This window comes from Equus caballus, chromosome 24 (assembly GCF_041296265.1).
Source record: "Equus caballus isolate H_3958 breed thoroughbred chromosome 24, TB-T2T, whole genome shotgun sequence".
Lineage (NCBI taxonomy): Eukaryota > Metazoa > Chordata > Mammalia > Perissodactyla > Equidae > Equus > Equus caballus.
Window position 1 is genome coordinate 32631124 of NC_091707.1, and position 24086 is coordinate 32655209.

Consider the following 24086-nt stretch of genomic DNA (forward strand, 5'->3'; position numbering starts at 1 on the left):
GTTTTTGAGGAAGATTAGCCCTGAGCTAACTACTGCCAGTCCTTCTCTTTTTGCTGAGGAAGCCTGGCCCTGAGCTAACATCCCTGCCCATCTTCCTCTACTTTATATGTGGAACGCCTACCACAGCATGGTGTGCCAAGTGTGCCATGTCCATACCCGGGATCTGAACCAGTGAACCCCGGGCTGCCAAGAAGCAGAACCTGCAAACTTAACCGCTGCGCCACTGGGCTGGCCCCCACAAAAATATTTCTTACATTATACAACATCGATACGCTATCTGTATGTCAGCCAGCTTTTGTAAATAGCAAGTAGACTATAAATCCTTTGGGAAAGTTATAGTATAGATAAAGACCTGCCTGGAAAGCTTAGCTGCAGCCTTAGTTGGAGGTAAGAAAATAGACTATATAAATTATATGTTATCTTCTTAATTTACCTTTTGTTACTCTATTTTCATAGCAAAATATCTAATACAAAAAGAAATGTTAAAAGGAATTTATCAATAATCTCACCAAACAACTGTTTTTTTCTTGTTCCTTCTTTGTGTCTGGATACATAATGTTATATTGCAACTTTCTATTTTGCTTAATTGCTTAATATTTGAGCAAAAATTTTTTTCATGTTATAGTTTCTCTTATTTTCATTTTAATGACTACATAACATTTCAGATTGGCTAGCAAACTGATATCCTTTTCAACTTTATGATTTTGTAATGGACACAGTTTGTTTTGTAGTCATTACATTTGGAAACCTCATAATATTCAGTTATGGTTTGGAAATTTCTCATGTTTACATATTTTGTATTTTTTTAAAAACAAGAGATGCTTACTTTGACCATATTTTTCCTTTTCTTTTTTTTTCTTGGAAATTTTCCAGGACAGATATTCAAGGAAATGTGGATATTAGAGATTTGACCTGGGAGCAGAAGGAGAAAGTCTTGAGATTGCTCTTTGCAAAAATGAATGGTTTTGTTCCTAGGTAACTCCCTGTTTTTGTGGTGAAATACCAAATTGTTATCAAACCCGGAAACCATGTAGGAACAATGAACTTATTCTCACTTAGAATTAAAGAAATGGGAAAGGACCAGAAAATACAAGGGTTGTACTGCTTAGCTACTGCAATTCCCAGAGAGAAAGAATGGGAGATGAATGAATGAGAACAAAAGTGAAAGATAAATTAAAATTAAAGGGAGGAGAAAAGAGAAGATTAATCTTAGATGTTTAAGGTAATGCTTTGCTAAGAAGGTACAACATTGCTTAGCTAAATGAATGGTAACTGAGAAGCTTAACAATTGTTAAGATTTTGTTGGTCTGCAAAGATAAGTAAATGATTGTTAAGCTGATTATTAATCAAGAGAATCTCTAATACCAGGAAAAAGACCTGGAAAGGAAAAGAAATCCACAGATATTCCAGATAGTTCTTTGTAATGATTAGTTTCACTTTTTTTCTCTACTGTGTTTTATCAGGGACTGTAACACTGGTAATAAACTATAAAGTGGCTAAAATAAATCAACCACTTATTGATTGTCATGTGCTTGGTACTACGTTAGGTACTATGGGGATTCAAAGAATTAAGAGATATTGCCTTTGATCTCAGAGAGCTTACAATCTTGTTGCCCAAACAAAACCAAACATAACAAGGAAAAAAATTAGGCCACAAGATAAAGTATAATTGGAGTCAGACAGTATGTTAATGGGCTAGAGTAGCCAGGTAAGACTGAAAGAGTGTGACTCTGTGGGGTGCCTTGTAGGATAGTAGGAGAGTAGAGAGAGGGAGGAGGGCACATCAGGCAAGGTGCTTAGTCAACAGCACAACCAACGCCCAGAGGTAGGAATGGGTGTGGGGTATTTAGGAAATATTGAGGAAAAACTGCCTGGCTTGAGGAAATTTGGTGATGCCAGAGAGTAATTAGTAATTAGCAATTAGAAATAAAATGTAATTCATATGGTTAAATTATGATGAGACTTAAAAACCATGCAGAAAAGCCCGAACTTATGCTAGTAGATTCTAGAGTAGTGTAGCATACCTTTCTTCTCTGCCTTGCAGGAATACAAGGAGCAATAAGCCATACTCTCTCACTGGAAGGGTTCACAGGTCATTGTTCTCAGAGCTGACCTTAACCTAACACAGTGACATGTATGATGGATTGGAGGACAAAAATAGAGTTGGGGACCAGCAGAAGCTGCTGCACTACTCTGGGCATGCGGTGGTGAGGGATTTAGGCAAGAGTGGGAGCAGTCAGAATACAGGGGAGAAACTGAGAGGCACTTAGGAAGGAGAAACAGGACTTGGAATAAAGGAGAAACAGGACAAAAGGAATAAAGAAAAGAGAGTAAATGTTTAAGCTTTTTAGCTTAAGAAATGATAGAATGGTAGTATGAAAGACAAATGAAAAATCTGGAAAGCCAGTGTGAGGGAAAAGTTTAAATTTTATTTAATCCATCCACTAATTCATTTAACATACACATATTGAGTGCCTACTATTTATTGAGGATATATTGTTGAGAAAATAAAGACATCATTCCTAATCTCAGGGAGTTTATGGTCTACATGGGAAGAAAAACATTATTCAAATCATCACACAAATTAATATAAAAGTACAACTATGACATAGGCTCAGAGGAGTGTCATATAGTGGTAATAGGGCCTACTTTAGGGGAATCTGACCTGACTGAGGAGATCAGGAAAGTTTCTGAGGAAGTAAAAGGTTGAGCTGATCTCTAAAGGGTAAATAAGAAGAAAAAGAGGGGAAGAAAAACTTTCTAGGCAGAAGAAATAGAAAGTAGTATTTTCAGAGTTGATTTGGAGATGATGGCAACATATTGAAGTGAAAATACTTAAAGTATTTGTAAATAGTGATTGGAGTACAGATGAGAGCTTAGGGAGTGAGATTTGAGCTCCTTTAGTGAAAATTGGTAGTTGAATTTCGGAGAGTGGATGAAGGTAGACGAGTAAAGGGTCAAGGCTAGAACCTTTAGGAATAACCACAATTAATGAACAGGGGAACAAAGGAGAGTACAACGAAATGAGAAGAGTTTAAAGAATTATAGGCTAAATGAAAGATGGGGGACTTTGAAATGCCTTTGGGTCTGTTAGCTTTCCAGAATTTTATTAAAGAGGTGGAGGTAGAATCGGACTGTAGGCACTGAATGTCTTTCTTATTGGGAATTAACTTTTCTGTATCCCGGAGAGTACAGCACAGTTACAGGCCTCAAGTTCCACACTGTGTTGTTTTCAACACTGAAGAAACAAAGGAATTTGAGTGAAATCTTTCACACCAAAGCAATGAACTTGAACTTGGCCACAATGGAAGGATGTCTGAGCCTGTTGGAATCTCATGCTAGGGCTAGATAAAGTTAGGATAGGATAAGATAGGAATAGAATAGTGAAATGTTGAAATGAAGATGAGATTAAATGAGAGAGCTCAAATCAGACTGGGGAAGAATTAGATGATAAAAGTTCTTCCAAGGTAACTGGAGTAGTTAGGAAGTTGGTAAGAGTTCAGTTGATTGTATGTGATTGTGAATCCAACAGTACAATATTTTTCTTTGTGATTAAACTAAGTCTAAGGAGTATAACCAATAAACTGTACTCTTTAGTGCATCAGCAACCACTCTGGCTATAACTCAGGCACTAGTAGTATCTAAAGTACATTTTTTTCCAATGCATCATTAGACTATTAAATATAGCCAGATTTTGAATGGGTTTATGCTGCTTTCATATGTATCTAATTGAGAAGTTTTAGGAATGAAGTATGTGTCTTTATCTGCTGGCAAATCAACCTTGTGTACTTTTTATAACTCTGGTAAGCTCACTTTCCAATTAGAATATTGAATTGGTGATATGTTTATTTCCTGCTCTTAAATCGGACTTTTCAAAGTATAAGGAGAAATTTTCATACTGAGTCAATCTCCATTGGGTAACCTGTCTGTGTTCTAAGGTTCTTTTTGTGGGAAGGGAATTCTTCTGGCCATATTTTGGTCAGTACTCAGGTTCAACCTTGCCCATCACCTAAATTAATAGCTGTTGTGTATCATCATGATCATCTCCATAAATGTTTCTGTTTCTTAAATTCAATGTCTCAACTTTAAGAGAATATGTTTATATTAACTTGCCTAACATTATACTGCCTATTGAGTGTGTAAAAGCTCATTTTTGAAAATAAGAAGCCCATCCAACAGAAGCATTTCATTTAGTACTTTAAAAGTGTAGTTGAAATACAGGGCACAAGGAGATACTGCCTCATTGTTAAATTTTTACCCACCACAGGAAATACAGCCAGAGTTCTAGGCCTCCAGTTCCAGACTATGTTGTTCCTGACAATGGAGAAACAGAGGAATGTGGGTAAGGTTTCCCTTGACAAAGTAATGAACATGAGCCTGATCACAGTGCTCCTTGTGGACATCTTATATGTGCTAGAATTAAGTCCATTGTTCTGAACCAAGTTCCATGTGTGTGTGGTTATTGACAGGCTTGTTACTTTGTCATTATTGCAGGGATGAATGTAAGCTTCAAGATCAAACCTTCATCACCCAGCAAGTGCCAGTCTCAGACTCTTCTGGTGAACTGACGATACCCAACATTCAGAAAGGATCACAAGAGTCTGACATGGTAAGGAGTCTGTAGTCTACCCAAACAATACATGTAACTGTTACGTTTCCATATGCAGCTTCTTGCTGAGTCACAGTTCTTTTCTCTATCTAGGAGCTCTTCAGGGATCAGTGAAATGAGTATAACACTAGTATGAGATCATGGACATTTTTATAACTATATTCACAGTAAGGAAGGCATATTATGCTTGATGCAAATGTGTATTTGTACTGTGTGGCAAACCTATAAATTGCCTTTTGAAATATGCTGCCTAGTCAAAATATGTACTATCTTTATGTAAGAATAAACATAATGACCAAGTAACTCTTGGCATTGGACGGAGCTGGGAAGTCTGAGTCACTATAAGCTAGGGGGCAAAGGCATTATAAGGAGTATGGCACCATTAAAAAAAAAAAGCCAAGTTTTCTTTTTAAGAGCTTTTTATTTGTAATTTGTTATTCATAATCACTTAGTACAATGTAGAATCTGAGAAATTTCTAACGAGGCCACATCAGAGCAAAAAGAAAATAAAATACTGAACTTTTTAGCTGCTACTAGCATGAACCTAACTGTACAGATTTTTTTCCATCTGAGAAACAAGAAACTCTTCTGAGTAGCAAGTAGCTAGCCAAAGGAGTTGATTCCAATTAGAGTAATGCAATTCTGATTAGTTACTATTTTTAAACAAGTGATTTCCCTTAAATGTAAGGAAAACTTAGGAGTCTCTGTGATTATATTTAATTCCACTTGGAATTTAGACAATATGACCTTTTATTCAACCCAGCCTGTAGTTGTTGGATTGGATTAAATATCACTACCAGTTGCCAGCTGTGATATAAATCAAGGGGCATTCTATCATCAAATTATAAATTTCTATTGCCTCAGCTTTAGGAAGGCAAATCCCCCTCCCCGAGAAAAGACCCTGAGGGGTCTTAAATGTATTTTATTACAGATCTAGTCACCTTAAGTGATTGAAGATTTTGACATTCTATCCAGCAGGTGGTAGTAATAAGCCTAAAATCCAGAGGCACAAACATTTTCAAGGTTTTCACTATCTTTAATTCACCGAATAACCCCCGTGAAGTAGGTTAACATTATCCACGTGATTAACAAGGAAGTAGAAAAATAAATGACCTATGTCATCTGGCTGAAGACCAGAGATTGCTCGATCAGAGCCAGTTTGCTGGGTGAAAACCATATCAAAAAGACAGGATTCAATTGGGATGGCAGAGCAAAAAGACAGAATCTATTCTGCACGTCAATTTCTGTTCTGACTTAAAATTTAGCTATATCAAAGAGACAAAAAGCATAAAGACAGTTGAATTAATGGTAGCAGAAGAATCTGTCAAAGCCTCTCTTTTTTTACTATTTTATGTCATGCAAAGCTTTCAAATTTCTTAGGCCCCAGCCAGTTACTTTACACTAAGGGTTCTTTCATTAAAACATATCACTAGTGAGAAATGCAGGCAAGAGGAAAGAACAAAATAAAAAGTTTGGCAAGTAGTATCAGGTGGGACTTGCTTAAGGCAAGAGTCTTCCCCACTTTCATAGTTAGAACAATCCCTTGATTTCTGGGCCTAAAATAACTTTTGAAATGGTTTTCTAAGGAAAACCTATTGGCATCTGAAGTACTGACTGAAGCATTAATTAATGATTGCTGAAGCAAACCCTGAAATTTAACACTTGGCACACGCAACAAAAAGATGATTTATCCAGTGCATACTGAGGTATCCTTGAGAAGTGATTTTAAGAAGCAGGAACAATGACAATGATAGAGTTAGTGGTCATGAATCACTAGAACAAAGTAGTATTCAGCAGAAAAGAAAGAAGCAGTTGTCACAATTGTGGGATAAGTAGAAATGGATTATATCTTGTGTAGTGTGGGATAAATGAGAGGCTCAGGAAAGCCTGACAAAGGGGTCTCCCCTACCAGCATTTACATAAGGGCTCTGACTGAGGATCAACCAAAGGGTGGATTATTTCTGTCTGATTTCCCCATCTGAGAGGTCATCTTCCAATTATTGGAAGATAATCTTTTTTTTTTTTAAGATTTAATTTTTCCTTTTTCTCCCAAAGCCCCTGGTACATAGTTGTGTATTTCAGTTGTGAGTCCTTCTAGTTGTGGCATGTGGGATGCCACCTCAGCATGGCTTGATGAGAGGTGCCATGTCCACGCCCAGGATTCGAACTGGCAAAATCCTGGGCCACCGAAGTAGAGTCCATGAACTTAACCACTCGGCCACGGGGCCAGCCCCCAGAAGATCATCTTTACATACACTAATCTTCCCTTCCTTCAAGTCATCAGAAAAGGGGAGAATTTTTAGAAAATGGGTCTAAGCTTTCATTCGAGATAAGCACTTCACAGTTACAACAGTTATCTCAAAAGTAGACGTATGAAGAGCAAGTGAAAATCTGCTTTCAGAGTTACACTAGGAGTCTCCCTATAGGAACTTTGCAGAGGCTAATGGTCCTGAGAAAGATTTTAGTTACAGGTATTCCATTCCCGGGGATCTAATCTGAACAAAGTTTCATACAAAGCAAATGAAGTTGGTCAAGAATAAAGGGAGATTAGTTAGGATGGACTGAGTTTGGAACAAACTTGTTTCTAACGGCCCATGGTAGGCATGACTACAGCAGGTGAGGAAAGAGTAGCATCTTCTTCTTTCCACTGAGAAGTGATGGTCTTTAGCTGAGTGTAGAATTGGATGCCCTAAAGAGAACAAAGGAAAAAAGAAAGAGCAAGAGACAGGGAGTTAGCATATGTTTCTGGGGAGTTCATGATTCCTCTTTTAATCAACTTTTGAAGGAGGGGCTGCTAAGTGCTACTCACATTCCTACTTGAGGAATAGGTGCAACCATAATCCAATATAATTGTTCATGAGATAATCTAATCTATGTAAAACATTTAGCATAGTACCTGGCACATAGTAAACAAACCTTAGCCATCATTATGCTGAAACTAGCCAAGAGCACCTAAATGGAAAAATTGAACAATGTAATCTGTTAAACTTGTAGGTAATTCTGTTCCTAGAGCTGAATATCATGTGCTCTGAGGTCTTGAGACACGGCTCAAATCCTGCCTCTACTCTTTATTGACTGCCGTTTAACCTTGGGCCTTATCTGTGACTTAATGCGCACCTTACAGCAATGTATGAGGGGAAAATGAAATGAATGCAAACATCCCGGCAAAGTAACTGCTGGTCAATAATTGCTAGTTTTTTCTCACCTTCCCATGAAGAAGAAAAACAAGTGAAGGGATGAAACATATATCAGGCCATTTCTGACAACTGTCAGTGATAAACAACTCTATACCGAAGTAGTAAAATCCACATATCTTACAAATCTAAAATAAAACATCTGCTATTATACACATTCACGTCTAAATCACCTATAAGATGTGAGCCAAAAAAATTCAGCATATTTAAGGCTTTACCATATACATAGTTTATTTTATAAGAATGGGCTTGAACAAAAGAGAATAGACTGTGCAGACCTAACTCATAAAATTACTTGCAAGCTAGAAAGATATTATTAGGAAAAAACACATTGGCTTGATTAAAATACTCTTCTAGAATATTTGACAAAATCTGGGTCATGTTAATATATTGAAAACAACGAGAGTTTATTACATACTTTCAATATAAGATACAACTAAAGTTTATATTTTATCATGTCAGAGTGATACTTTCGTGTCTTCTTTCCAGAATACAAAATAGCAATTTAATTACCTAAGGATTTAAGACTTGAACTGTATATGAGGTCAGTCTTTTCCTCCAAGAAGCCTCACTTACCAGAGTAACTTACAGTAATTAAACCAAGCCAGTGGAGAATAAAGGAGGAAAAAAACCCAAAAATATTTTAAGCAATAGTTTTACTCTGCTTCCTTTGAAAGAAATTTTTGTTAATAGTATCAGATTAATCAATTTTGAAAAAGCTGTGACTAATGTAGAAACTGGATAATCAGCCTCCAAATAACCAAAGTGTTTTCTTAACCACTTGGCCACACTGTCACATTCTGCTGTGCAATCCCACTGTTAATTTTTTATTAACCTATAAAACATGTATAGAAAACATGTAATTTAGTACTGAAGGTTCCAAAATAGCTGTATTTCCGTGGGACTACAAAGAACTTCCACTAGCTCATTTGGTGAACACGTGTTTAGGTGCCTGCTCTGTGCCAGGTACTGCAGGTAAGTAACTAATGTTTACAGTGTGGCCTAGTGGGTAAGACGGCTTCATAACATGGCTTAAAGAGCCAAATGACTTGCCCCTGCCTACCTCTCTAACCTTATCTCTTACCAGTCTCTTCCTCATTCACTCATTGTGCTCCAGCCCATTTCTGCTTTTTGAACATGCCATGCCTGTTCCTGCCTTAGGACATATGCACCTGCTGAAGATTGTGGTAATTTAATCCTCATAATCTTGGAAAATATAGGTACTGTTATTGTTGTTATTTTACAGATGAAGAAACTTGAGACATAGAGAGGGTATCCCCCAAGGTCACACAGTTAATAACTGGCTGAACTGGGATTTGAACCCAGGCAATTTCGTTCCAGAACTGCTTTATTTTTCTTGCTCAGTGCTGCATTTATAGTGCCTAAACTAGTGTTTGGTAGACAGAAGGTGCTCAATAAAGTTTTTTGTAAATGAGTAACTATTACAGGAGAAATACGTGCAATGGTAGCACACGAGGGCATACCCAACACTGCACTGAGGAAGGGCTGGTGATGGTCACAGGTGCTTTTCTGGAGGAGTCCATTCTTTAAACTGAGCCATGACAGGTGATTAAGAGTTAGTCAGATGAAAGGGAGGAGGAAGAAAGAGGGTCACAGGCAGAGGAAAGGGCATATACAAAGGTTTGTACTTTCTGATGCTCTTTTTCCAAAACTTTGTTGCCTTCAAGAAGCAGCAGCTTTGGCAAAATTTTGTTAACTTTTAAATCTTTTCTAGGGGACCTACTGACAAGCACTGCTTAACAACATATGACCCCATAGAAGCTGCTGGCAGGCCCTTTTGTGCAGAATATTTGTTCCTGAATATGTTCAAAAAAGTTTTTTTAAACTTAGTTACCTGTTTGCCATAGAAATTGGTGTCTCCCCTGAAGGAAGATCGAGAGCCACTGAATGAGAACATTGGTAAAGGCACTGGAATGGGGACATTCACACCCACCTAAAGCAGAACAAATCCACGTCAAATACTAAGAAAAGGACTCAAAGCAGCTCTCCATTTAGAAGCACAAATGCTTGGCATCAGAGAGACCAATTTTAAATATCCACCTTCCACCCCATCCTCCATCCCATGAACTTTTATTCCTGAGGAAGAAATGGGACATTGTGGGAGATCAGAGGGGCAGCGACTGATCAGTGTTTACTGTTTCCCCTTAGAGAGGAAACAGTAAATGGCTACAAGAATCTCCTAAAACTTCTGTTCACAAACCTGTCCGACATCCACCAGGTGGGAATATTTCCGAGCAGTGGCTCCATTGGTGGTGAAGATGGCAGTTCCATTTCCATATGGGTTGTCATTTACAATCTTGATAGCTTCATCCAAAGTGTCTGTCTCCAGAACCACAAGAACTGGACCAAAAATCTCCTCTTTGTAACAGGTCATATTTGGCTGCGAGGAGTGATGCATCCGGAAAAGAAGTCAGTATTGTATGCTTACTTGGTACTTCATTACCCACTGTTTACATGGATAGCTCTCATGTTAGTAATCTCTTTTCATTTTAAGCCACCTATTATAAAAAAAAAAGTCCTTTCTTGCTGTGTTCCATCTTCCAAGCTGTCAGTCATATAAACAACTTAAAACTCCTATTAACTACAACTACACTCCTTTCCTAAAGCTCTGTATTTTTAGGTCCCAGGACCCATCACTAGCTTCCTCTTTTATACCTGTATAACTTGTTTTACAATTGTTATGTTACTGAAATGTTACATGCAAATTCATTTTTTTATAAATCAAATATATATTAAAACCATCACAGGAGAATTTTTCTGTTGAAAGAAACCCTATGCTAAGTTTTCTGTAACATAAAAAAAATCCATTCTCATTCACTCCATTGCGTCCCAATGAGTCTATACATTTATATTTTGATATCAGGTCATAGTAAACATTCAAAACATCCTTTACCACCATAGCTAGTAAGCTGTGTTTGTTGCTGATAAGTGGATTTTTCCTCTTTGGTTCTGTGGCAAGAGATTTCATAATTTCTACTACTCTTACATTCACCTCTTGATTATTCAGGATTACAGTAGGATTAATGGGGGCATCAGAATTTCAAAAAAAAGCCTCATAACTTCAACTTAGTCATTAATTTTAGCTGAGAGACTTGTAGAGTTTTGATAAATAAAAACTGACAGATCAATTATTTTCCTTTCATCACTTTCTGGTGAAGATGCAGCTGAATTTTGGGCACAGAGTAGGTACTCAATAGATACTGAGTGGTTGATATGTTGATGGAGACACTGCAATAGCTATAAGCTAAGCAGTAAGAAGGAGCAGGAAGAAAAAATTAACATTGAACAAATAAGTAACAAGTATAATATAAGATGGGGTTGGCAAAATATGGTGCATGGGCCAAAGGCAGCTTGCTGCCTGTTTTTGTACAACCCACACACAGAAACCATTGGTTTCTGTGTTTTTTTAAATAAAGTTTTATTGGAACACAGCCACAGTGTCAATGGCTGCTTTCACACTAAAATGTCGAGTTGAGTAGTTGCAACAGAGAGAGTATATCCCTGCAAAGCTGAAAATATTTACCATCTAGCCCTTTAGGGAAAGCTTGCTGACTACTGCTATAGTGGGAAGAGGTTGGGAGTCAGGAGGGGAGGTTCATTCAGACTCCACATAAAATAACTGAGTTATCCTGGCAAGAGATGAGGTCTCTAGTCATTAAATGTCTTCATTTATAAACTGGAGGGATGAGATTCCATAGCTTCTAAGGTGCCTCTAGCTCTTGTATTTGTGAAATAAATAATTCAGAGTTGTTCACCTTGACATTTGAGATGATGGTTGGTCCAACAAAGTTGCCATTTTCATAGCCTTTGACTTTAATTTTTCGACCATCAAGAAGGATGGAAGCTCCCTCCTTTGTTCCACTATCAATCAGATTACAGACTCGCTCTTTGGCCTGGGGAGTGATCAGAGGGCCAAGATCAGCTCCAGGCTGGTCTCCTGTAAAACAACACAGAAGTATTTAAGGTCTTCATTAACATATATTATGACTGCTAACTAAAGTTGAATCCAAATGACAAGTACAGTATAAAGAGAAGCAATGGTAAAAATAGACATAATCGGTCCCGTTGGCTAAGGCCAATGGTAAAACCAAGTCTAAAGGAGCTAGGCAAGTAACTGATTACCTGCATTGACTCTCAGATTTTTGGCACGCTCCACCAGCTCTGGCAGCCACTTCTTAGCTTCTCCCACAAGGATCGCTGTTGAAAGAGCCATGCAGCGCTGACCAGCAGCTCCAAATGCTGCCCCAACCAGCTGATTCAGGGTATTCTCCTTATTGGCATCTGGCATGACTACCCCATGGTTCTTGGCTCCCTAAGGAAATACAGAAAGTACATGGATCTTCCTTGGCAATATATAATTAGGCTAAGAAATTATGCAAAGAATTTGAGATTTCAAGGAAACCTGAGAATTTAAGGAAAGGACTAGAGAATTTATCCTTTATTGTTTTGAGGATAGATTATCATTTTGATATTGCTGAAGTCTTGGTAATAGTAAGCAACTCCAGGTTACTTTTTTCTTTTACTTTCTCAGCTGATAAGCTGATATGTGTTAATTTACATCAAAACCATTACCAAAAATGCCCCAATCACATTCAGTCAAAGTGACAGGCTAAAAACACTGCATCCAGGAACCAAGGAGCACTCCCTTATCTTTCCCAAGTCAGACAGGAAAGAATCTGTTCTCTGCTGGGGTTTCCAGTTATATGAAGAGCAATGTAAACAAAGAGCTGCCAGTAATAATGCCAGTAGCCAGCTGAAAGGCAAAACAGGAGGTAGGTCTCCTGACACACAATTTCTGGAAAGAGATTCTCCAAACTGGCTTGCTTCTAGATACTTCTAGATACATAGCCTCATAAACTTCTTTTCTATGGAGGATAACATATGATCATTTCCACATGTTTCCAGATACAACTGTAGTTGAGTGCATGGATAGAACCAAGTCTACTACTTAATTTTATCCCATTACACATAATATACTATTAGACACAGAATACACTCAATAACTACATAGTGAACTGGGAAGGACTTACGTCAAATTGGCCAAAACACATTCAGCCATGAAAAGAAGTAAGTGGGCACTTCATGAATAGTTTCCAAGCCTGTGCATGGGAGGCTATCCTTTCTGCAACATTAGCCAAATGATGAGAAAGCGGCAACTGGACTTTATATTTAGTATTAAAGAATTGCTAAGCATTTGGCAAGGAGCTAGTAAGAGAACAGCAAAACTATCTGACCAAGTAAACCACACTCACATTTCTTACAGGGATATTTGGCTCCTTCCAGTGCCTTAAATAGCCTGGATTCTTAGGGAAGATCGTATCTTTGACATTAGTATTTAGGATATGCCTCAAAAGAAGGAAGGATAAAGGGCAAGAAGTATGGTCTGAAGGAATAAACACCACAACCAGAATTCAGCTGTTACTGCTAAAGCCCAAAGAATTTGAATAACATTCTTAGAGAGAAATGTGCCCTTTGTCACCAAGATTAGTTGTATAAGATAAAAGGTAACTAAAGAGCCTTAGAATAAAACTTGTCATAAGGTTCATGGTTAAAGAGAAGACATTCAGGATGAAATGGGAATAAAGAAACGATGGCATTAGAGTGGGATGAGTGCCCTCTGTGCTGAAGGGCTGTTTCTAGGTAATTTTAATACATGGAGTTTGGGGAAAAAGGAATAAGAAATCACCATATTTGCTTGAACTCTCTTGCCATGTCTTGACCCTCTCTCGAAGATGTACTCTCCTGCCTGGTTGGATCCCACAAAGCTGATTGCTTTGATATCCGGATGATCACAAATAAAGTTTACAGCTTTAAGAAGAAAATAAACGATCACACAAAAGAACAAATGGCTACAGGCTTCTCAACATGGCACATCTCCCCTTTTCCCACTGGTATGAATGAGAAGTTTTCCTCCAAAATAACAGCATTTCAATACTCAACTTTTCCTTTTGTCCTTTAGGAATGTGATATTTTCTCACCTGTCACTATATACTGGGACTCTCAGATACTATTGTGCCCTCATGTGAGAGGCAATATAGCATAGTATTTAAAAGTAAAAACCAGGGTCAGCCTTCATGGTTACACACATTCTGGCTTTTGACAGTTTCTAGCAGTGTAACTTTGGGCAAATTACTTAATTGTATTATGCCTCAATTTTCTTATCTGTAAAATGAAAAAATAATAGTACCTGCCTCAAAGGGTTGTTGTAAAGATTAAATGAGATGATATATGAAAGGCATTAGGAACAGTGCCCGAAACACAGAAGCGCTTTTTAAGTATTAGCTATTATTATATAAATTAGAAGTTCTTCAAGTCTATATATTCTCTGAGTTAAATATCCTCATAAATTCTCTCAATATTGAAGTGAAAATTTTCTCTTTATTCTCATCTGTGTCTTGCCCTAATCCATATTTATTTGTCCCAATATATTCTGTAGGGCAAGATGCATGCTACTCCCCAGCTAAGTTTTACCTTAGCACACAAAGATGGCAAAACAGTCAACAAACTTTCAAACGTGGAGGTTACTATTAGTAAATCCCTTCCTCCCTAGGTTCCTCATCCTAAAACACCCATCACCACTCAACACCTTGATTTTTTGGTAGCCAGATTACGTGCCACATTTACCTTCACGTTGTCCGTGTATGACATTCAGTGTTCCATCAGGGGCACCAGAGTCCTGGAGCAACTTGGCAAGAAGCATAGTTGCTCCAGGAACTCGCTCTGATGGTTTCATTAGGAAGGTATTTCCACACACCATGGCCATGGGAAACATCCACAGGGGGATCATGGCAGGAAAATTGAATGGAGCAATTCCTGCACACACCCCCAGAGGCAGACGGTAGGAATAAAGGTCCATGTCTTTGGTGATGGATGGCATGGTCTCTCCCAGAATCAGGGATGTCACACTGCAGGCGTGTTCAACCACCTCTGGAACAGAGAAGAGGCAATCAGGCCATCAGCCCTCCACACTCTGCACTACAGTCATAACGTTGCTTAACAATGGGGATACATTCTGAGAAATGTGTTAGGTGATTTCGTCATTGTGTGAATATCATAGAATGTACTTACACAAACCTGGATGGTATAGCCTGCTACACACCTAGACTACAGGGTACTAATCTTATGGGACCACCATCATATATGCATCATTGACTGTAACATTGTCATGTGGAGCATGACTATACTTAGCTTTGTCATGCTCTAATCAGCTCTGAGGACAGGGAGTAGCTCAGGCCAGTGACAGAGGGAAGAAACACTCATTTGCCCTTCCATATGAAGCGGTTGTGCAAAATGAGATTCTCTGAATGGGAAAAAGACAGTGAAATGCATATACCTACTAGAAGATCATTCAAGTAAAATAATGAAGTAAACCAATCTCATAGATACCTGAGAAGTATTGCCATTTTCCACAAGTATTAAAAAAGATATCATGGGATAGCAAAATCTACATAAAAGAAGAAGCAATCCTCATTCTAGGATCTTTGCCTTCCATCTTCCTTTGCTCCTTCCCAAAGGTCCCTGAACTCCCCATGAGGGATTCCCAGCTTACGAAGGCCTCGAAATACATCTCCTTCGGCATCAGCTAGGGTCTTCCCTTGTTCCAGCGTGATTACCCTGGCAATTTCTTTCTAGAGAGAAAACACACAAATAGAAACCAATGCAAGGATGTGCCTCCTTTTAGTTCTCAGGCAGCCAAGGAAGAACAAAACTTGGGGAGAAGTAGCACAAGGGAGAGAGCCATGATCTATGCCTCTCGATTGCTGAGTTGTGGAGGGCAGCTAAAAGGGCCTCTGTGGGAGTGACAAGTATTCCCTAGGCAACAGTTTGGAAAATTATACCATTAGATTTCTTACCAAATTTTCTTTAATAAGCTGTTGATAGCGGAGCAGGACCTGCTGACGGCTTAATACTGACGTGTCTGCCCATGCAGGAAAAGCACGTTTGCAGGAAGCAACAGCCGCATCCATTTCAGCCTTGGTGGCCTCAGGGACCCGACCAATAACCTCATTGGTGGCCTGATGGGAAAAAGCAGCACATGATCCTCTGCCCTTGCCCCACCTTCTCCATTTTTCATCTAGTCACGGAGGCAGTACTATGTGCTTCATGATAGATACTCAGGTCCCCACTTTCCCACCGTGTTCCCAGAATTCTTGGGTAGTCAGTTTAGTCCCAAAGCAGCTTTGCTTACTGGGTTGTGGATATCAGTCCATTTGTCACTTTTGGATTCAACAAATTTCCCATCAATGAAGAGCTTCACAGATGGCTGGGAAAAGCAAAAGACAGCAACAAAAAACTATATTAGTTATTTCTTTACTTCTCTCTCTCCCTTTTACAATGAGGAAGGAATTCGGGTTGATAATTGAATCTACTGCTCTCTAGAAATGTTCACTGGGAAAGAGAAACACAATATTCTTGTCTATAGTGTTTATTAAGATATTCTTAATACTGTGATCTCTCTGAAAATGGGAAATTCCCTGCTAAGCACACAGTGGAACTTCATGAGTAAACACATGTAACTGAGAAGCTTAGACTAGAAAAGCAGCAGATTCTGTGTTAACAAAGATTAGCTATTATGACTTATTGCCCCAGCTGACTTTCTGTCACATTAACATGAGTATGTCACCTTTATGATCAAAGGATTCTTAAAATGTTTCTGCGTGTATTTTTTCTGAGAAGTAGCTTACTTTCATTAAATTTTCAAAGGGGTCTGTGGACCAAAAAGGTAAAAGACTACTGTGTTACAGAGTGTGCATGCTTCTATACAGAAAAGATTTTGAGCACTAACCTGATTTATTAGACTTTAGGTACTTCAAATGGCTGACAGACAGAAAGTGTGTAAAAACAACTCTAAAGGTTGTTAAGAAGAAGACAACTATATGGCAGAGTCAACAAAACTTCTAGAAGCCATGAAAATGTATCTTTTGACACAGTAATCCTATTTCAGAAGGGAAATAATCTAAAAGAAGGAAAAAACTAGAAATAAATGTTTGTTTTATAATATTGAAAAACTGAAGCAATCTAAATGTTATTTGGGGAAATTGTTAATTCAGGTTGTATCTACTTGATGGAATATATAAAGCCATTAAAATCGTAACTATAAATACCATCGTGCATAACTATAAAGACCGCTTACAACATAATAGACATAGTCATTATTATATAAAACAGATTAAATGATAATACTCAAAAATTCCTTCTCAGAAGTCAACCTTTAGTGCCAAATAAACTCACCACTGAAGAAGAGAAGGAGGATGCTGGATACCAAGTGGAGTTCACCTTGGAAGAAGCCTGTGAGGAAAAAGAATGATTATTTTGATAAATGACAGCAGAAGATTATTAGCAAATGGCTACTACATGCTTAACATTATCCTAGTTACTGTGGCTATATGAAAAAGGACTTGGTATTTGCTCTAGAGAGTCATATAGTCTTTAAAGAGAAAAGATACGAGACTATGAGATATAGCAAACTATGAGAAAACAATAAAACCATAATGATCACGTCCTCAATTTCTAGGTCAGTCCTAGTTAAAAATATATATATTTTGGGGCCAGCCCCAGTGGCCTAGTGGTTAAGTTTGGCACACTCTGCTTCAGTGGCCCAGGTTTGGTTCCTGGGTGCAGACCTACACCACTCATCAATGGCAGAGGAAGACTGGCCACAGATGTTAGCTCAGGGTGACTCTTCCTCAGCAAAAAAAATATATATGTGTGTGTGTGTATATATATATATGTTTTTTGTCATTAGACCATATTTTCCTAAGTTTTGGCCCATATCTAACAATATGAAAACAGCATGGTATCTAACACTATAAGATAGTATACAACCAAGTATCAAACGTAAGTATAATATACCCATACAAGTACTTGAAAACAAATGTTCATAGCAGCTTTATTTGTAATAGCCCCAAACTTAGAAACAACCCAAATGTTCACCACTGGATAGGTGAACAGGGAAATGAATGTGGTATATCCCTACATTGGAATACTACTCAGCAATAAAAAGGAATGAACTATTGATACATGCAACAACATGGGTAATTATAATAATTATATTGAGTGAAAGAAGTCAGACATAAAAAGAGTACATACTGTATGATTCCATTTATAAAAAAACAAGAAAATGCAAACTAATCTGTAGTGTCAGAAAGCAGATCAGTGATTGCTTAGAGATGATGGGGGAGGTAGAGAGGAGAGGGTAAGAGGGAAACTTTTGGGGGTGATGGATATGTACATTATCTTGATTGTGATGATGTTTTCATAGGTGTATACAAATATTAAAACATCAAATTGTATACTTTAAATATATACAGTTTATGTCAATTTTATCTCAATAAAGCTGTTCAAAAAGATGCAATATGTACCTTATAGGAAAGGAATGTGCTGCATAGGTAATACTTAATAGGGTATAATCAGCAAATGGAGGGAAAATCAGTTACAGTAAAATAACTCTAAAAAAAATAGTTTGTATATATGCTATGGAAGTTGATTTAAAAAATATTCAAGTCTAAATAAAGTGAGCAAACTGGAATACTCAGGACTGGAATATAAAAGAAACTGCAATCTATTAATCTTTTACCTTGTCTGAAGAGAGCCCATGTTAACCAAGGGTTTAGGGCTGCTTAAAGTGCAAGAATGTATGTGCCTGCAGCACTGTCCAGAGGAAAGGGTGCTGGTCCTTTGGGTCAGCAGACAATCGTTCCAAATGCCTAGTCTGCCTCCTTTCCCATTCCCCACAAAAGCCATTTCAAACCATCAACACTCTCCTGCAGCCCACCATGTCTTCTTTATAGCATGTTTCCAATACCAACCTGGTACACAGTGGGTGTTCAATAAAAATCTACTGAACAAAAGAAAGGTCCAGCAAGCAGCTTTATTGCCTGACTGCCCCCACCCCAGACTAGGTTAAGTGTCCCTTTTTTGTACTCCCACAGCAGCCAATACTTCCTCTATCAGGTTTATTTGGCTCTGTTGTAATTGCCTGGGTACTTGTCTGTTACCCCAAAGACTGTAAATTCCATGAGGGTAGGCACTACATCTGCCTTGTTCACCTCCTTTAGAGTCATTGTGATCAAGACTGTTCAGATATGGAAAATAGCTAGCAAGTAGTTGGTGCTCATTAAGTGTTATTATTACTATATTATTATTATAAATACTATTTGCTGTCACTCCTTGTATTTCAAAACTCACCAATTCTCTTAATACTTCCAACTCTGCTTCTTACTCTCAGGAGCTCGCCTTGTCTTTCCTACTTCAGAGGAAACAGAAACCATCAGACGAGAACTTCCTCATCTTCCTACTAGCAAACCTACAAAACTGACCTGCACATACACCCATCCTTTTTCCCTTCCTCCCTCTTATGGAGACTGTAGCTAGCAAGCTCTGTGAGGACAAAGTGACTGGGAGAGAGAGATGCACAATCAGTATCTGTGGACTGACTGAAGAGGTGTCTGTCCTCCAATCTAAGGCTAATCTCTGCCCCATGCTCTGAAGTCAACCTTTCCTGCTGCCTCTGACACTTCCATCAATTATCCTTTCTTTCCTGTACCTTAAACCTCTCTCCATCCAAAAGGTTCTTCATGCTAATTAACTTTATTTCCTAATCTCCCACTAACTCTTCATCTATTTCAATCTTCATGACTGAACACCAGTGACTTTCTACACCCCATGGACTCTTCCCAGTCCTCCTTATACTTGACCTCTCAGCAGAAGTGACATGGTTAATCATGGCCCCCTTCCTGAACCCCCTTTTCACTTGTCTTCTGTGATGCCCCGGTATCTCTTCTATTTCTTGAGCCACTTCTTCTCTGCTTTCTTTGATGGTTCTTGTCCTCTACCTGTCCACTAACTGTTCAAGCTCTTCCTGGCTTGGTCCTAGGCCTTCTTTTCTTCTCATTTCACATACTTTCCTTGGATAATTTCATCAACTCGTGGCTTAACTACCTAGATCCTGATGATACCCATATCTGCAGTCCTTAGCCAGAATCTTCCTCTTCAGGTAATAAGTACATAACTGTCTTCACCACATCTCTACTTGGATGCTATTTAGCTACATGTTGAAAAAGCTGAGCTCCTCATCATCCTCCCACCAACCTGCTCTGCTTCCTATAGCCCACCTTTCAGTGAATGGGGCTGCTGTTCACCTAGTTGCCCAACCAGAAAGCTGAATGTCACCCCAGCTCCTCCCCGTCCCTCCACAGTGAATCAAACAAGTCCTGGCCATCTGTCCTCCCGGACATTTTTGGAATACCTCCCTTTTTCTCTACCCTTCCTGCCATCACCCCAGTTTATACCATCATTGTCTCTCCCCCGGACTTCAGTAATGGTTTCCTAACAAGTCTCCCAGCTCCAATCTTAAATCTTCTGAATCTATTTCTGCCACATAGCCAGAGGGTCTTTCTAAAACACAAATCTGATCAGATCACTCCCTTGTTTACAACCCTCCAATGACTTTCCACTGCCCTTGGGATAAAGACTAATCTTGATGTTGCTTAGAAGACCCTATATAGTATCTTTACTTCTCTAGTTTCATAGCTTTCCTCCTTGTTCTCTTTGCTCCAGCCATTTGGAACATGTTTTGTCTCTCTCTACCCTTGTACATGCTGCTTCCTCTTGCCCAAAATTGTTTAATCCCATTTGCTTGGCTCACTCCTACACCTTAGCTCCCTACTTAGCCATCACTTTGGGCATAGCTGCAGGTCAGTCTTGTAGGTTTGCTAGTAGGAAGTTGAGGAAGTTTTCATCTGATGGTTTCTGTTTCCTCTGAAGTAGGAAAAATAGGATTAACTCCTGAGAGTGAGAGGGGAAGTAGCAGAGTTGGAAATTTTTAAGTCTCAACCTCAGGTCTAGGCTAAGTACCTGATTGTGGAGCTCATAAAACACCTGAATTCCTCTATTTCTCATATCACATTACGGAATGGTAGCTTGTTTAATCATTAAGTCTCTCTCAGATCACTAGATGGTTGTGTCCTCAGCCCTAGAACCATTCCTGGAATAAAGTAAGCACTCAGCAATGTTTTGCAGAATGAAAGAATGAGTACCACCAAGCAACTGTTTGATATTAATTTTGTTTCATGTATACTCTCTCATAGGGCAGAAAATGCATGAATCAACTGGCTTGAGCATTCTAGGCCACCTTGTTTTATTTTTTCACTTGTATACAGCCTCTCTGCTGTCAAGAGGGCATAAAAGGCAGTGCATCTGGTCTAATAAAACATTACATATAGTTTTTGACAAGTTAGATCTCTTTTCTTCATTTCCCAAGAAACGCTTGTTAGCACCGTTGCTGGAGAAACTACCCTATGTCCAGTCACACCAAACTTCCTGCTCTCTTCATGTTAATATTTTGTACTTGCCTGTTACCTTTACCAGGCACTCCCTTCTCCCCTGGGCTAAAAGCTGGTTAGTCCTGTAAGACTCAAGCCCAGAGCCAACCCCTTTGGAAGCTTTTCCCGAATTGCACAGGTTGACTCCGGGGCTCTTTCCCTACATTCCCGCAGTAGCCTGTGCACTGCTATTGTTTAGCACTTATCACTGCATTATAACAGGGGAGCTTTCAGTGTTTTACTTACTTCTTCTTTCCCAAAGCTTGAGACAGTGCCTGACACAGAAAGAGATGACAAGATTTAAGTCCTAATCCTCAGCCCCATCAGTTACTAGTTGGGAGACCTTAGATGACCTTAAGTGTCAGGTAACTCACTTCATTATATTCATTAATTCTAATCTTCACAAATATTCTTACGACTAGAAAGTGGTAGACTTGGGATAGAATCCAAGTATGACTGTGAAGCCTGTGCTCTTTCTACCACATCACTGAGGAAAGTCACTGAGACCCTTTAAGACTGCTTTTCTTATCTCTAAATGGGAGTGGTAACATCACAAGAGCAGAAGTTTTAGGTAAGTCTTACTAGCCACCATAGCAGAGAAGATACACTGAATACTTAAAATAACTGAAAACAAGAACTTTCTCCTTTACAGATCCTTTGGATAGTCCTCTAAAATGCATGACTGAATCTACATCACCCTTTATCAAAGTGTCATGTTACAGCAACTCCCAGTTGGCTAAGGATTACTATTCCCATTTTTTTCCAGGTCAATTCAGAAGTTTCTTCAAATGAATCAGAAAATAGTGTCTGTCTCCAAAATAAAGTACATGGGAAAGGAGATTCTTTTCCTTGATACAAAGGACAAAATACCTTCTTAAGGCTGTCAATGACTCATTATGATGGCGAGAAGCAAAGGAAAAAAGTCAATTTCAGTAAAAGATTTCAAGAAGTTGGCAATGAAAAATATAGCGTAGAAACTCTATTTCCGTACTTCTAAAAAAAGATACTAGAAACACAGAATTAGGGTCACAGCAAGAAATATATGACTGAAGCCAGACCACCTGACAAACCCTTCCAACCCATTCTCCACACTGTCTCATTAAACAGCATATTTAAACACGAACCTTTGCTGACTCTACTAAGAATCTTAAAAGTGCATGTTTCTGCAGTAGAACTCAGTGAAACCTGGTAAATACTAATATTATCTAAAAGTCCAGCTACATAGAGGAAGAAGTTCCCAGGCTGGATGTAATAAGAAGGGCAATGTTGTTTCTTGCAGGTGGAAGAATGTTGCCTGTGGTAAATCTTGCCTCATATTCGAAGTCCCTGTTAGGCTGTGAACAACAGGGAAAAGGCTACGAACAGAGTTAGAGATCGCAGGCCTCAGGCATCAGCTTCTGTAGCTCTACCACCCCTCCTTTGGCTGGTTCAGAGAGGACCCAATCCCCACCATGGGCAGAGTTGAGGGTGTGTGGGCACACGAAGAGCTGACTTTGGGAAGGAAACTTGGCACTTACATTTCTTGTCTTCCTTGGCTCCCATTTTCTATCACCTGTTTTAGAGATGTTTCGTCCCTTGCATGTGCTTGGAACCAACTAGCCGCATAACTATGTGTCCTTGTTTACCTCCAACATGAGCACTGTAACTTTGCTGAGAGAAAGTTTAACTGAAAGTCTTGGCAAGCAAGGGGACAGCCTACAGCCTGTGGAAAATAAAAAGTACCAAAGCTGGGGAAAAAAGCTCAGCAAATGGCTGCTTTAGGGGAAAACCTAGTGTACCCTTCTAGAAGGAGATTCAAAGTTCATTCACCGACCCTCGCCCCTCACGTGCCTCCTCCTCCCCTCTTTACCTCGGATTATAGACAGTGAAGTAGGGTGGGGGAAGGGACCAATCTGGACGCTTCTGGCAGGTGAAAGAGCTCTAAGAAAGCTGACCAGATGGGGAGTTTCTGGGAGAGAGGTGGCTGGTGCAGAGGAGAAAGGGAAAGACGGTGGGCAGACCCAGAGAGGTGAGGACAAGAGAGTGAGTGCACGGACGGGGCAGAGCTGGAGGAGAAGAGTGGGCCAGAGCCAGAAAACGGGAGGCTCAAGACTAAAAGGGCGGAGGGCCAGGGGTGACAGCCCAGGGCTGGATCCAACGAGGGCAGACACGGAGTGAGGGGTGGGACAGGGCCGCACAGGTCGAGGGGGAACAGGGAGTCGGCCAAGAAGAGGTTGGCTCAGAGAGTGGACGGAAAGGACCCAATTCCTAGCTCTGCGACCCTTCGGTGCCACTCTCACTCGCCTGCAGGATCCGGGCCCGCACTGCCGCCGCCGCCACCAGTGACGCCATGGCTCTCGCCTACCTCTTCTCCGCCTCCCCGCGCCTCTTCTGCCCGAGATTCCACAGACGAACTACCGCGGCCAGGCCTCGCCCCTCCAACCTGCCGCACCTCCTCATTGGTGGAGAGGACATTTTCCCCTAGCCAATCACTAGCCCTAACACTTCACTCCACCCCTCAGTCCCACTCCTAGGGGTATGCGATTGGTCAGAAGTAGAAGAGCTCGCGCCCCCTCCCACATCGGCAAACTCTGTCGGCGGAGGTTGGGAAGACGCCCCTGACTTGGACACTCTATATAGAGCACACCGCGAAGACGCCCCCTAACCGGGAACTCCGATTGGCCACAGGCACGACCGCGGCCCCACCCCCTCACTGAGGAAAGTAAATAAGACCCTCCAAGAAGGGCAGTCGCTCCACCTCACCCACAGCGCGAGGGGGCGTGGCTAGCGCTGGGGGCGGGGCTAGGGGAAGATCGCCCTATGGGGCGGGGAAACGAGACTGGGCTGCGAGTTGAGGATAGGGTTTCCCTTTGGGGGCGTGGCTTACGGGTCCTTGCTTTCCCGCCGACGGTTGGCCACGTCACGTGACATGGGTTGGAAGATGGCGTCTCCCACAGATGG

At 39.9% G+C, this 24086-nt stretch overlaps 3 protein-coding genes across 20 annotated transcripts in view; 2 read left to right on the forward strand and 1 right to left on the reverse strand.

Moving 5' to 3' along the window:
• BBOF1 (basal body orientation factor 1) overlaps positions 1–17326 on the forward strand; it is a 62668-nt gene extending 45342 nt beyond the window's left edge. For 3 of the 10 annotated variants that reach the window (XM_005605321.4, XM_070250114.1, XM_070250115.1), the window contains 4 exons: positions 874–975; positions 4268–4342; positions 4495–4609; positions 9539–10594. In XM_005605321.4, coding sequence (XP_005605378.1) covers positions 874–975; positions 4268–4342; positions 4495–4609; positions 9539–9550 — 304 coding nt within the window. In that variant the 3' untranslated portion in view covers positions 9551–10594. Of the gene's footprint in view, positions 1–873; positions 976–4267; positions 4343–4494; positions 4610–4702; positions 4931–9538; positions 10595–17025 lie in introns of those variants that run through there. The other 7 variants (XM_023628079.2, XM_070250112.1, XM_070250113.1 and 4 more) reach the window with 4 other exon arrangements.
• Positions 5011–23994, reverse strand: ALDH6A1 (aldehyde dehydrogenase 6 family member A1). Of its 5 annotated transcripts, XM_070250109.1 has the most exons (14): positions 23430–23510; positions 22664–22848; positions 19012–19072; positions 17056–17112; positions 16013–16087; positions 15678–15839; positions 15374–15452; positions 14449–14751; positions 13511–13632; positions 11947–12136; positions 11580–11761; positions 10025–10204; positions 9659–9757; positions 5011–7298 (listed from the first exon to the last, which is right to left on the reverse strand). In XM_070250109.1, the coding sequence occupies exons 6-14, from the start codon at positions 15789–15791 to the stop codon at positions 7194–7196; spliced, it is 1374 nt and encodes a 457-aa protein (XP_070106210.1). In that variant the 5' UTR covers positions 15792–15839; positions 16013–16087; positions 17056–17112; positions 19012–19072; positions 22664–22848; positions 23430–23510; the 3' UTR covers positions 5011–7193. The 5 variants fall into 5 exon arrangements, with proteins under 5 accessions (XP_070106210.1, XP_070106208.1, XP_070106209.1 ...); XM_070250107.1 differs by lacking the exon at positions 19012–19072 and having other exon boundaries at positions 23430–23994; XM_070250108.1 differs by lacking the exon at positions 19012–19072 and having other exon boundaries at positions 23491–23731.
• Positions 23682–24086, forward strand: part of LIN52 (lin-52 DREAM MuvB core complex component) — a 112170-nt gene continuing 111765 nt past the window's right edge. For all 5 annotated transcript variants that reach the window (XM_001490424.7, XM_023628090.2, XM_023628091.2 and 2 more), the window contains exon 1: positions 23682–24085. In XM_001490424.7, coding sequence (XP_001490474.1) covers positions 24055–24085 — 31 coding nt within the window. In that variant the 5' untranslated portion in view covers positions 23682–24054. The remainder of the gene's footprint in view (position 24086) is intronic.

Bases quoted from the DNA above. Each gene is read 5' to 3' on its own strand.
- ALDH6A1 (XM_001490403.7), bottom strand. From the start codon at position 23,477: ATGGCGTCACTGGTGGCGGCGGCGGCAGTGCGGGCCCGGATCCTGCAG. The intron at 16,088-17,055 runs GTGAGTTTATTT...TGCTTTTCCCAG, and splicing joins CCTCCTTCTCTTCTTCAGTG to CCATCTGTGAAGCTCTTCAT. The intron at 9,758-10,024 runs GTTTGTGAACAG...GTTCTGCTTTAG, and splicing joins ACCTGGTGGATGTCGGACAG to GTGGGTGTGAATGTCCCCAT.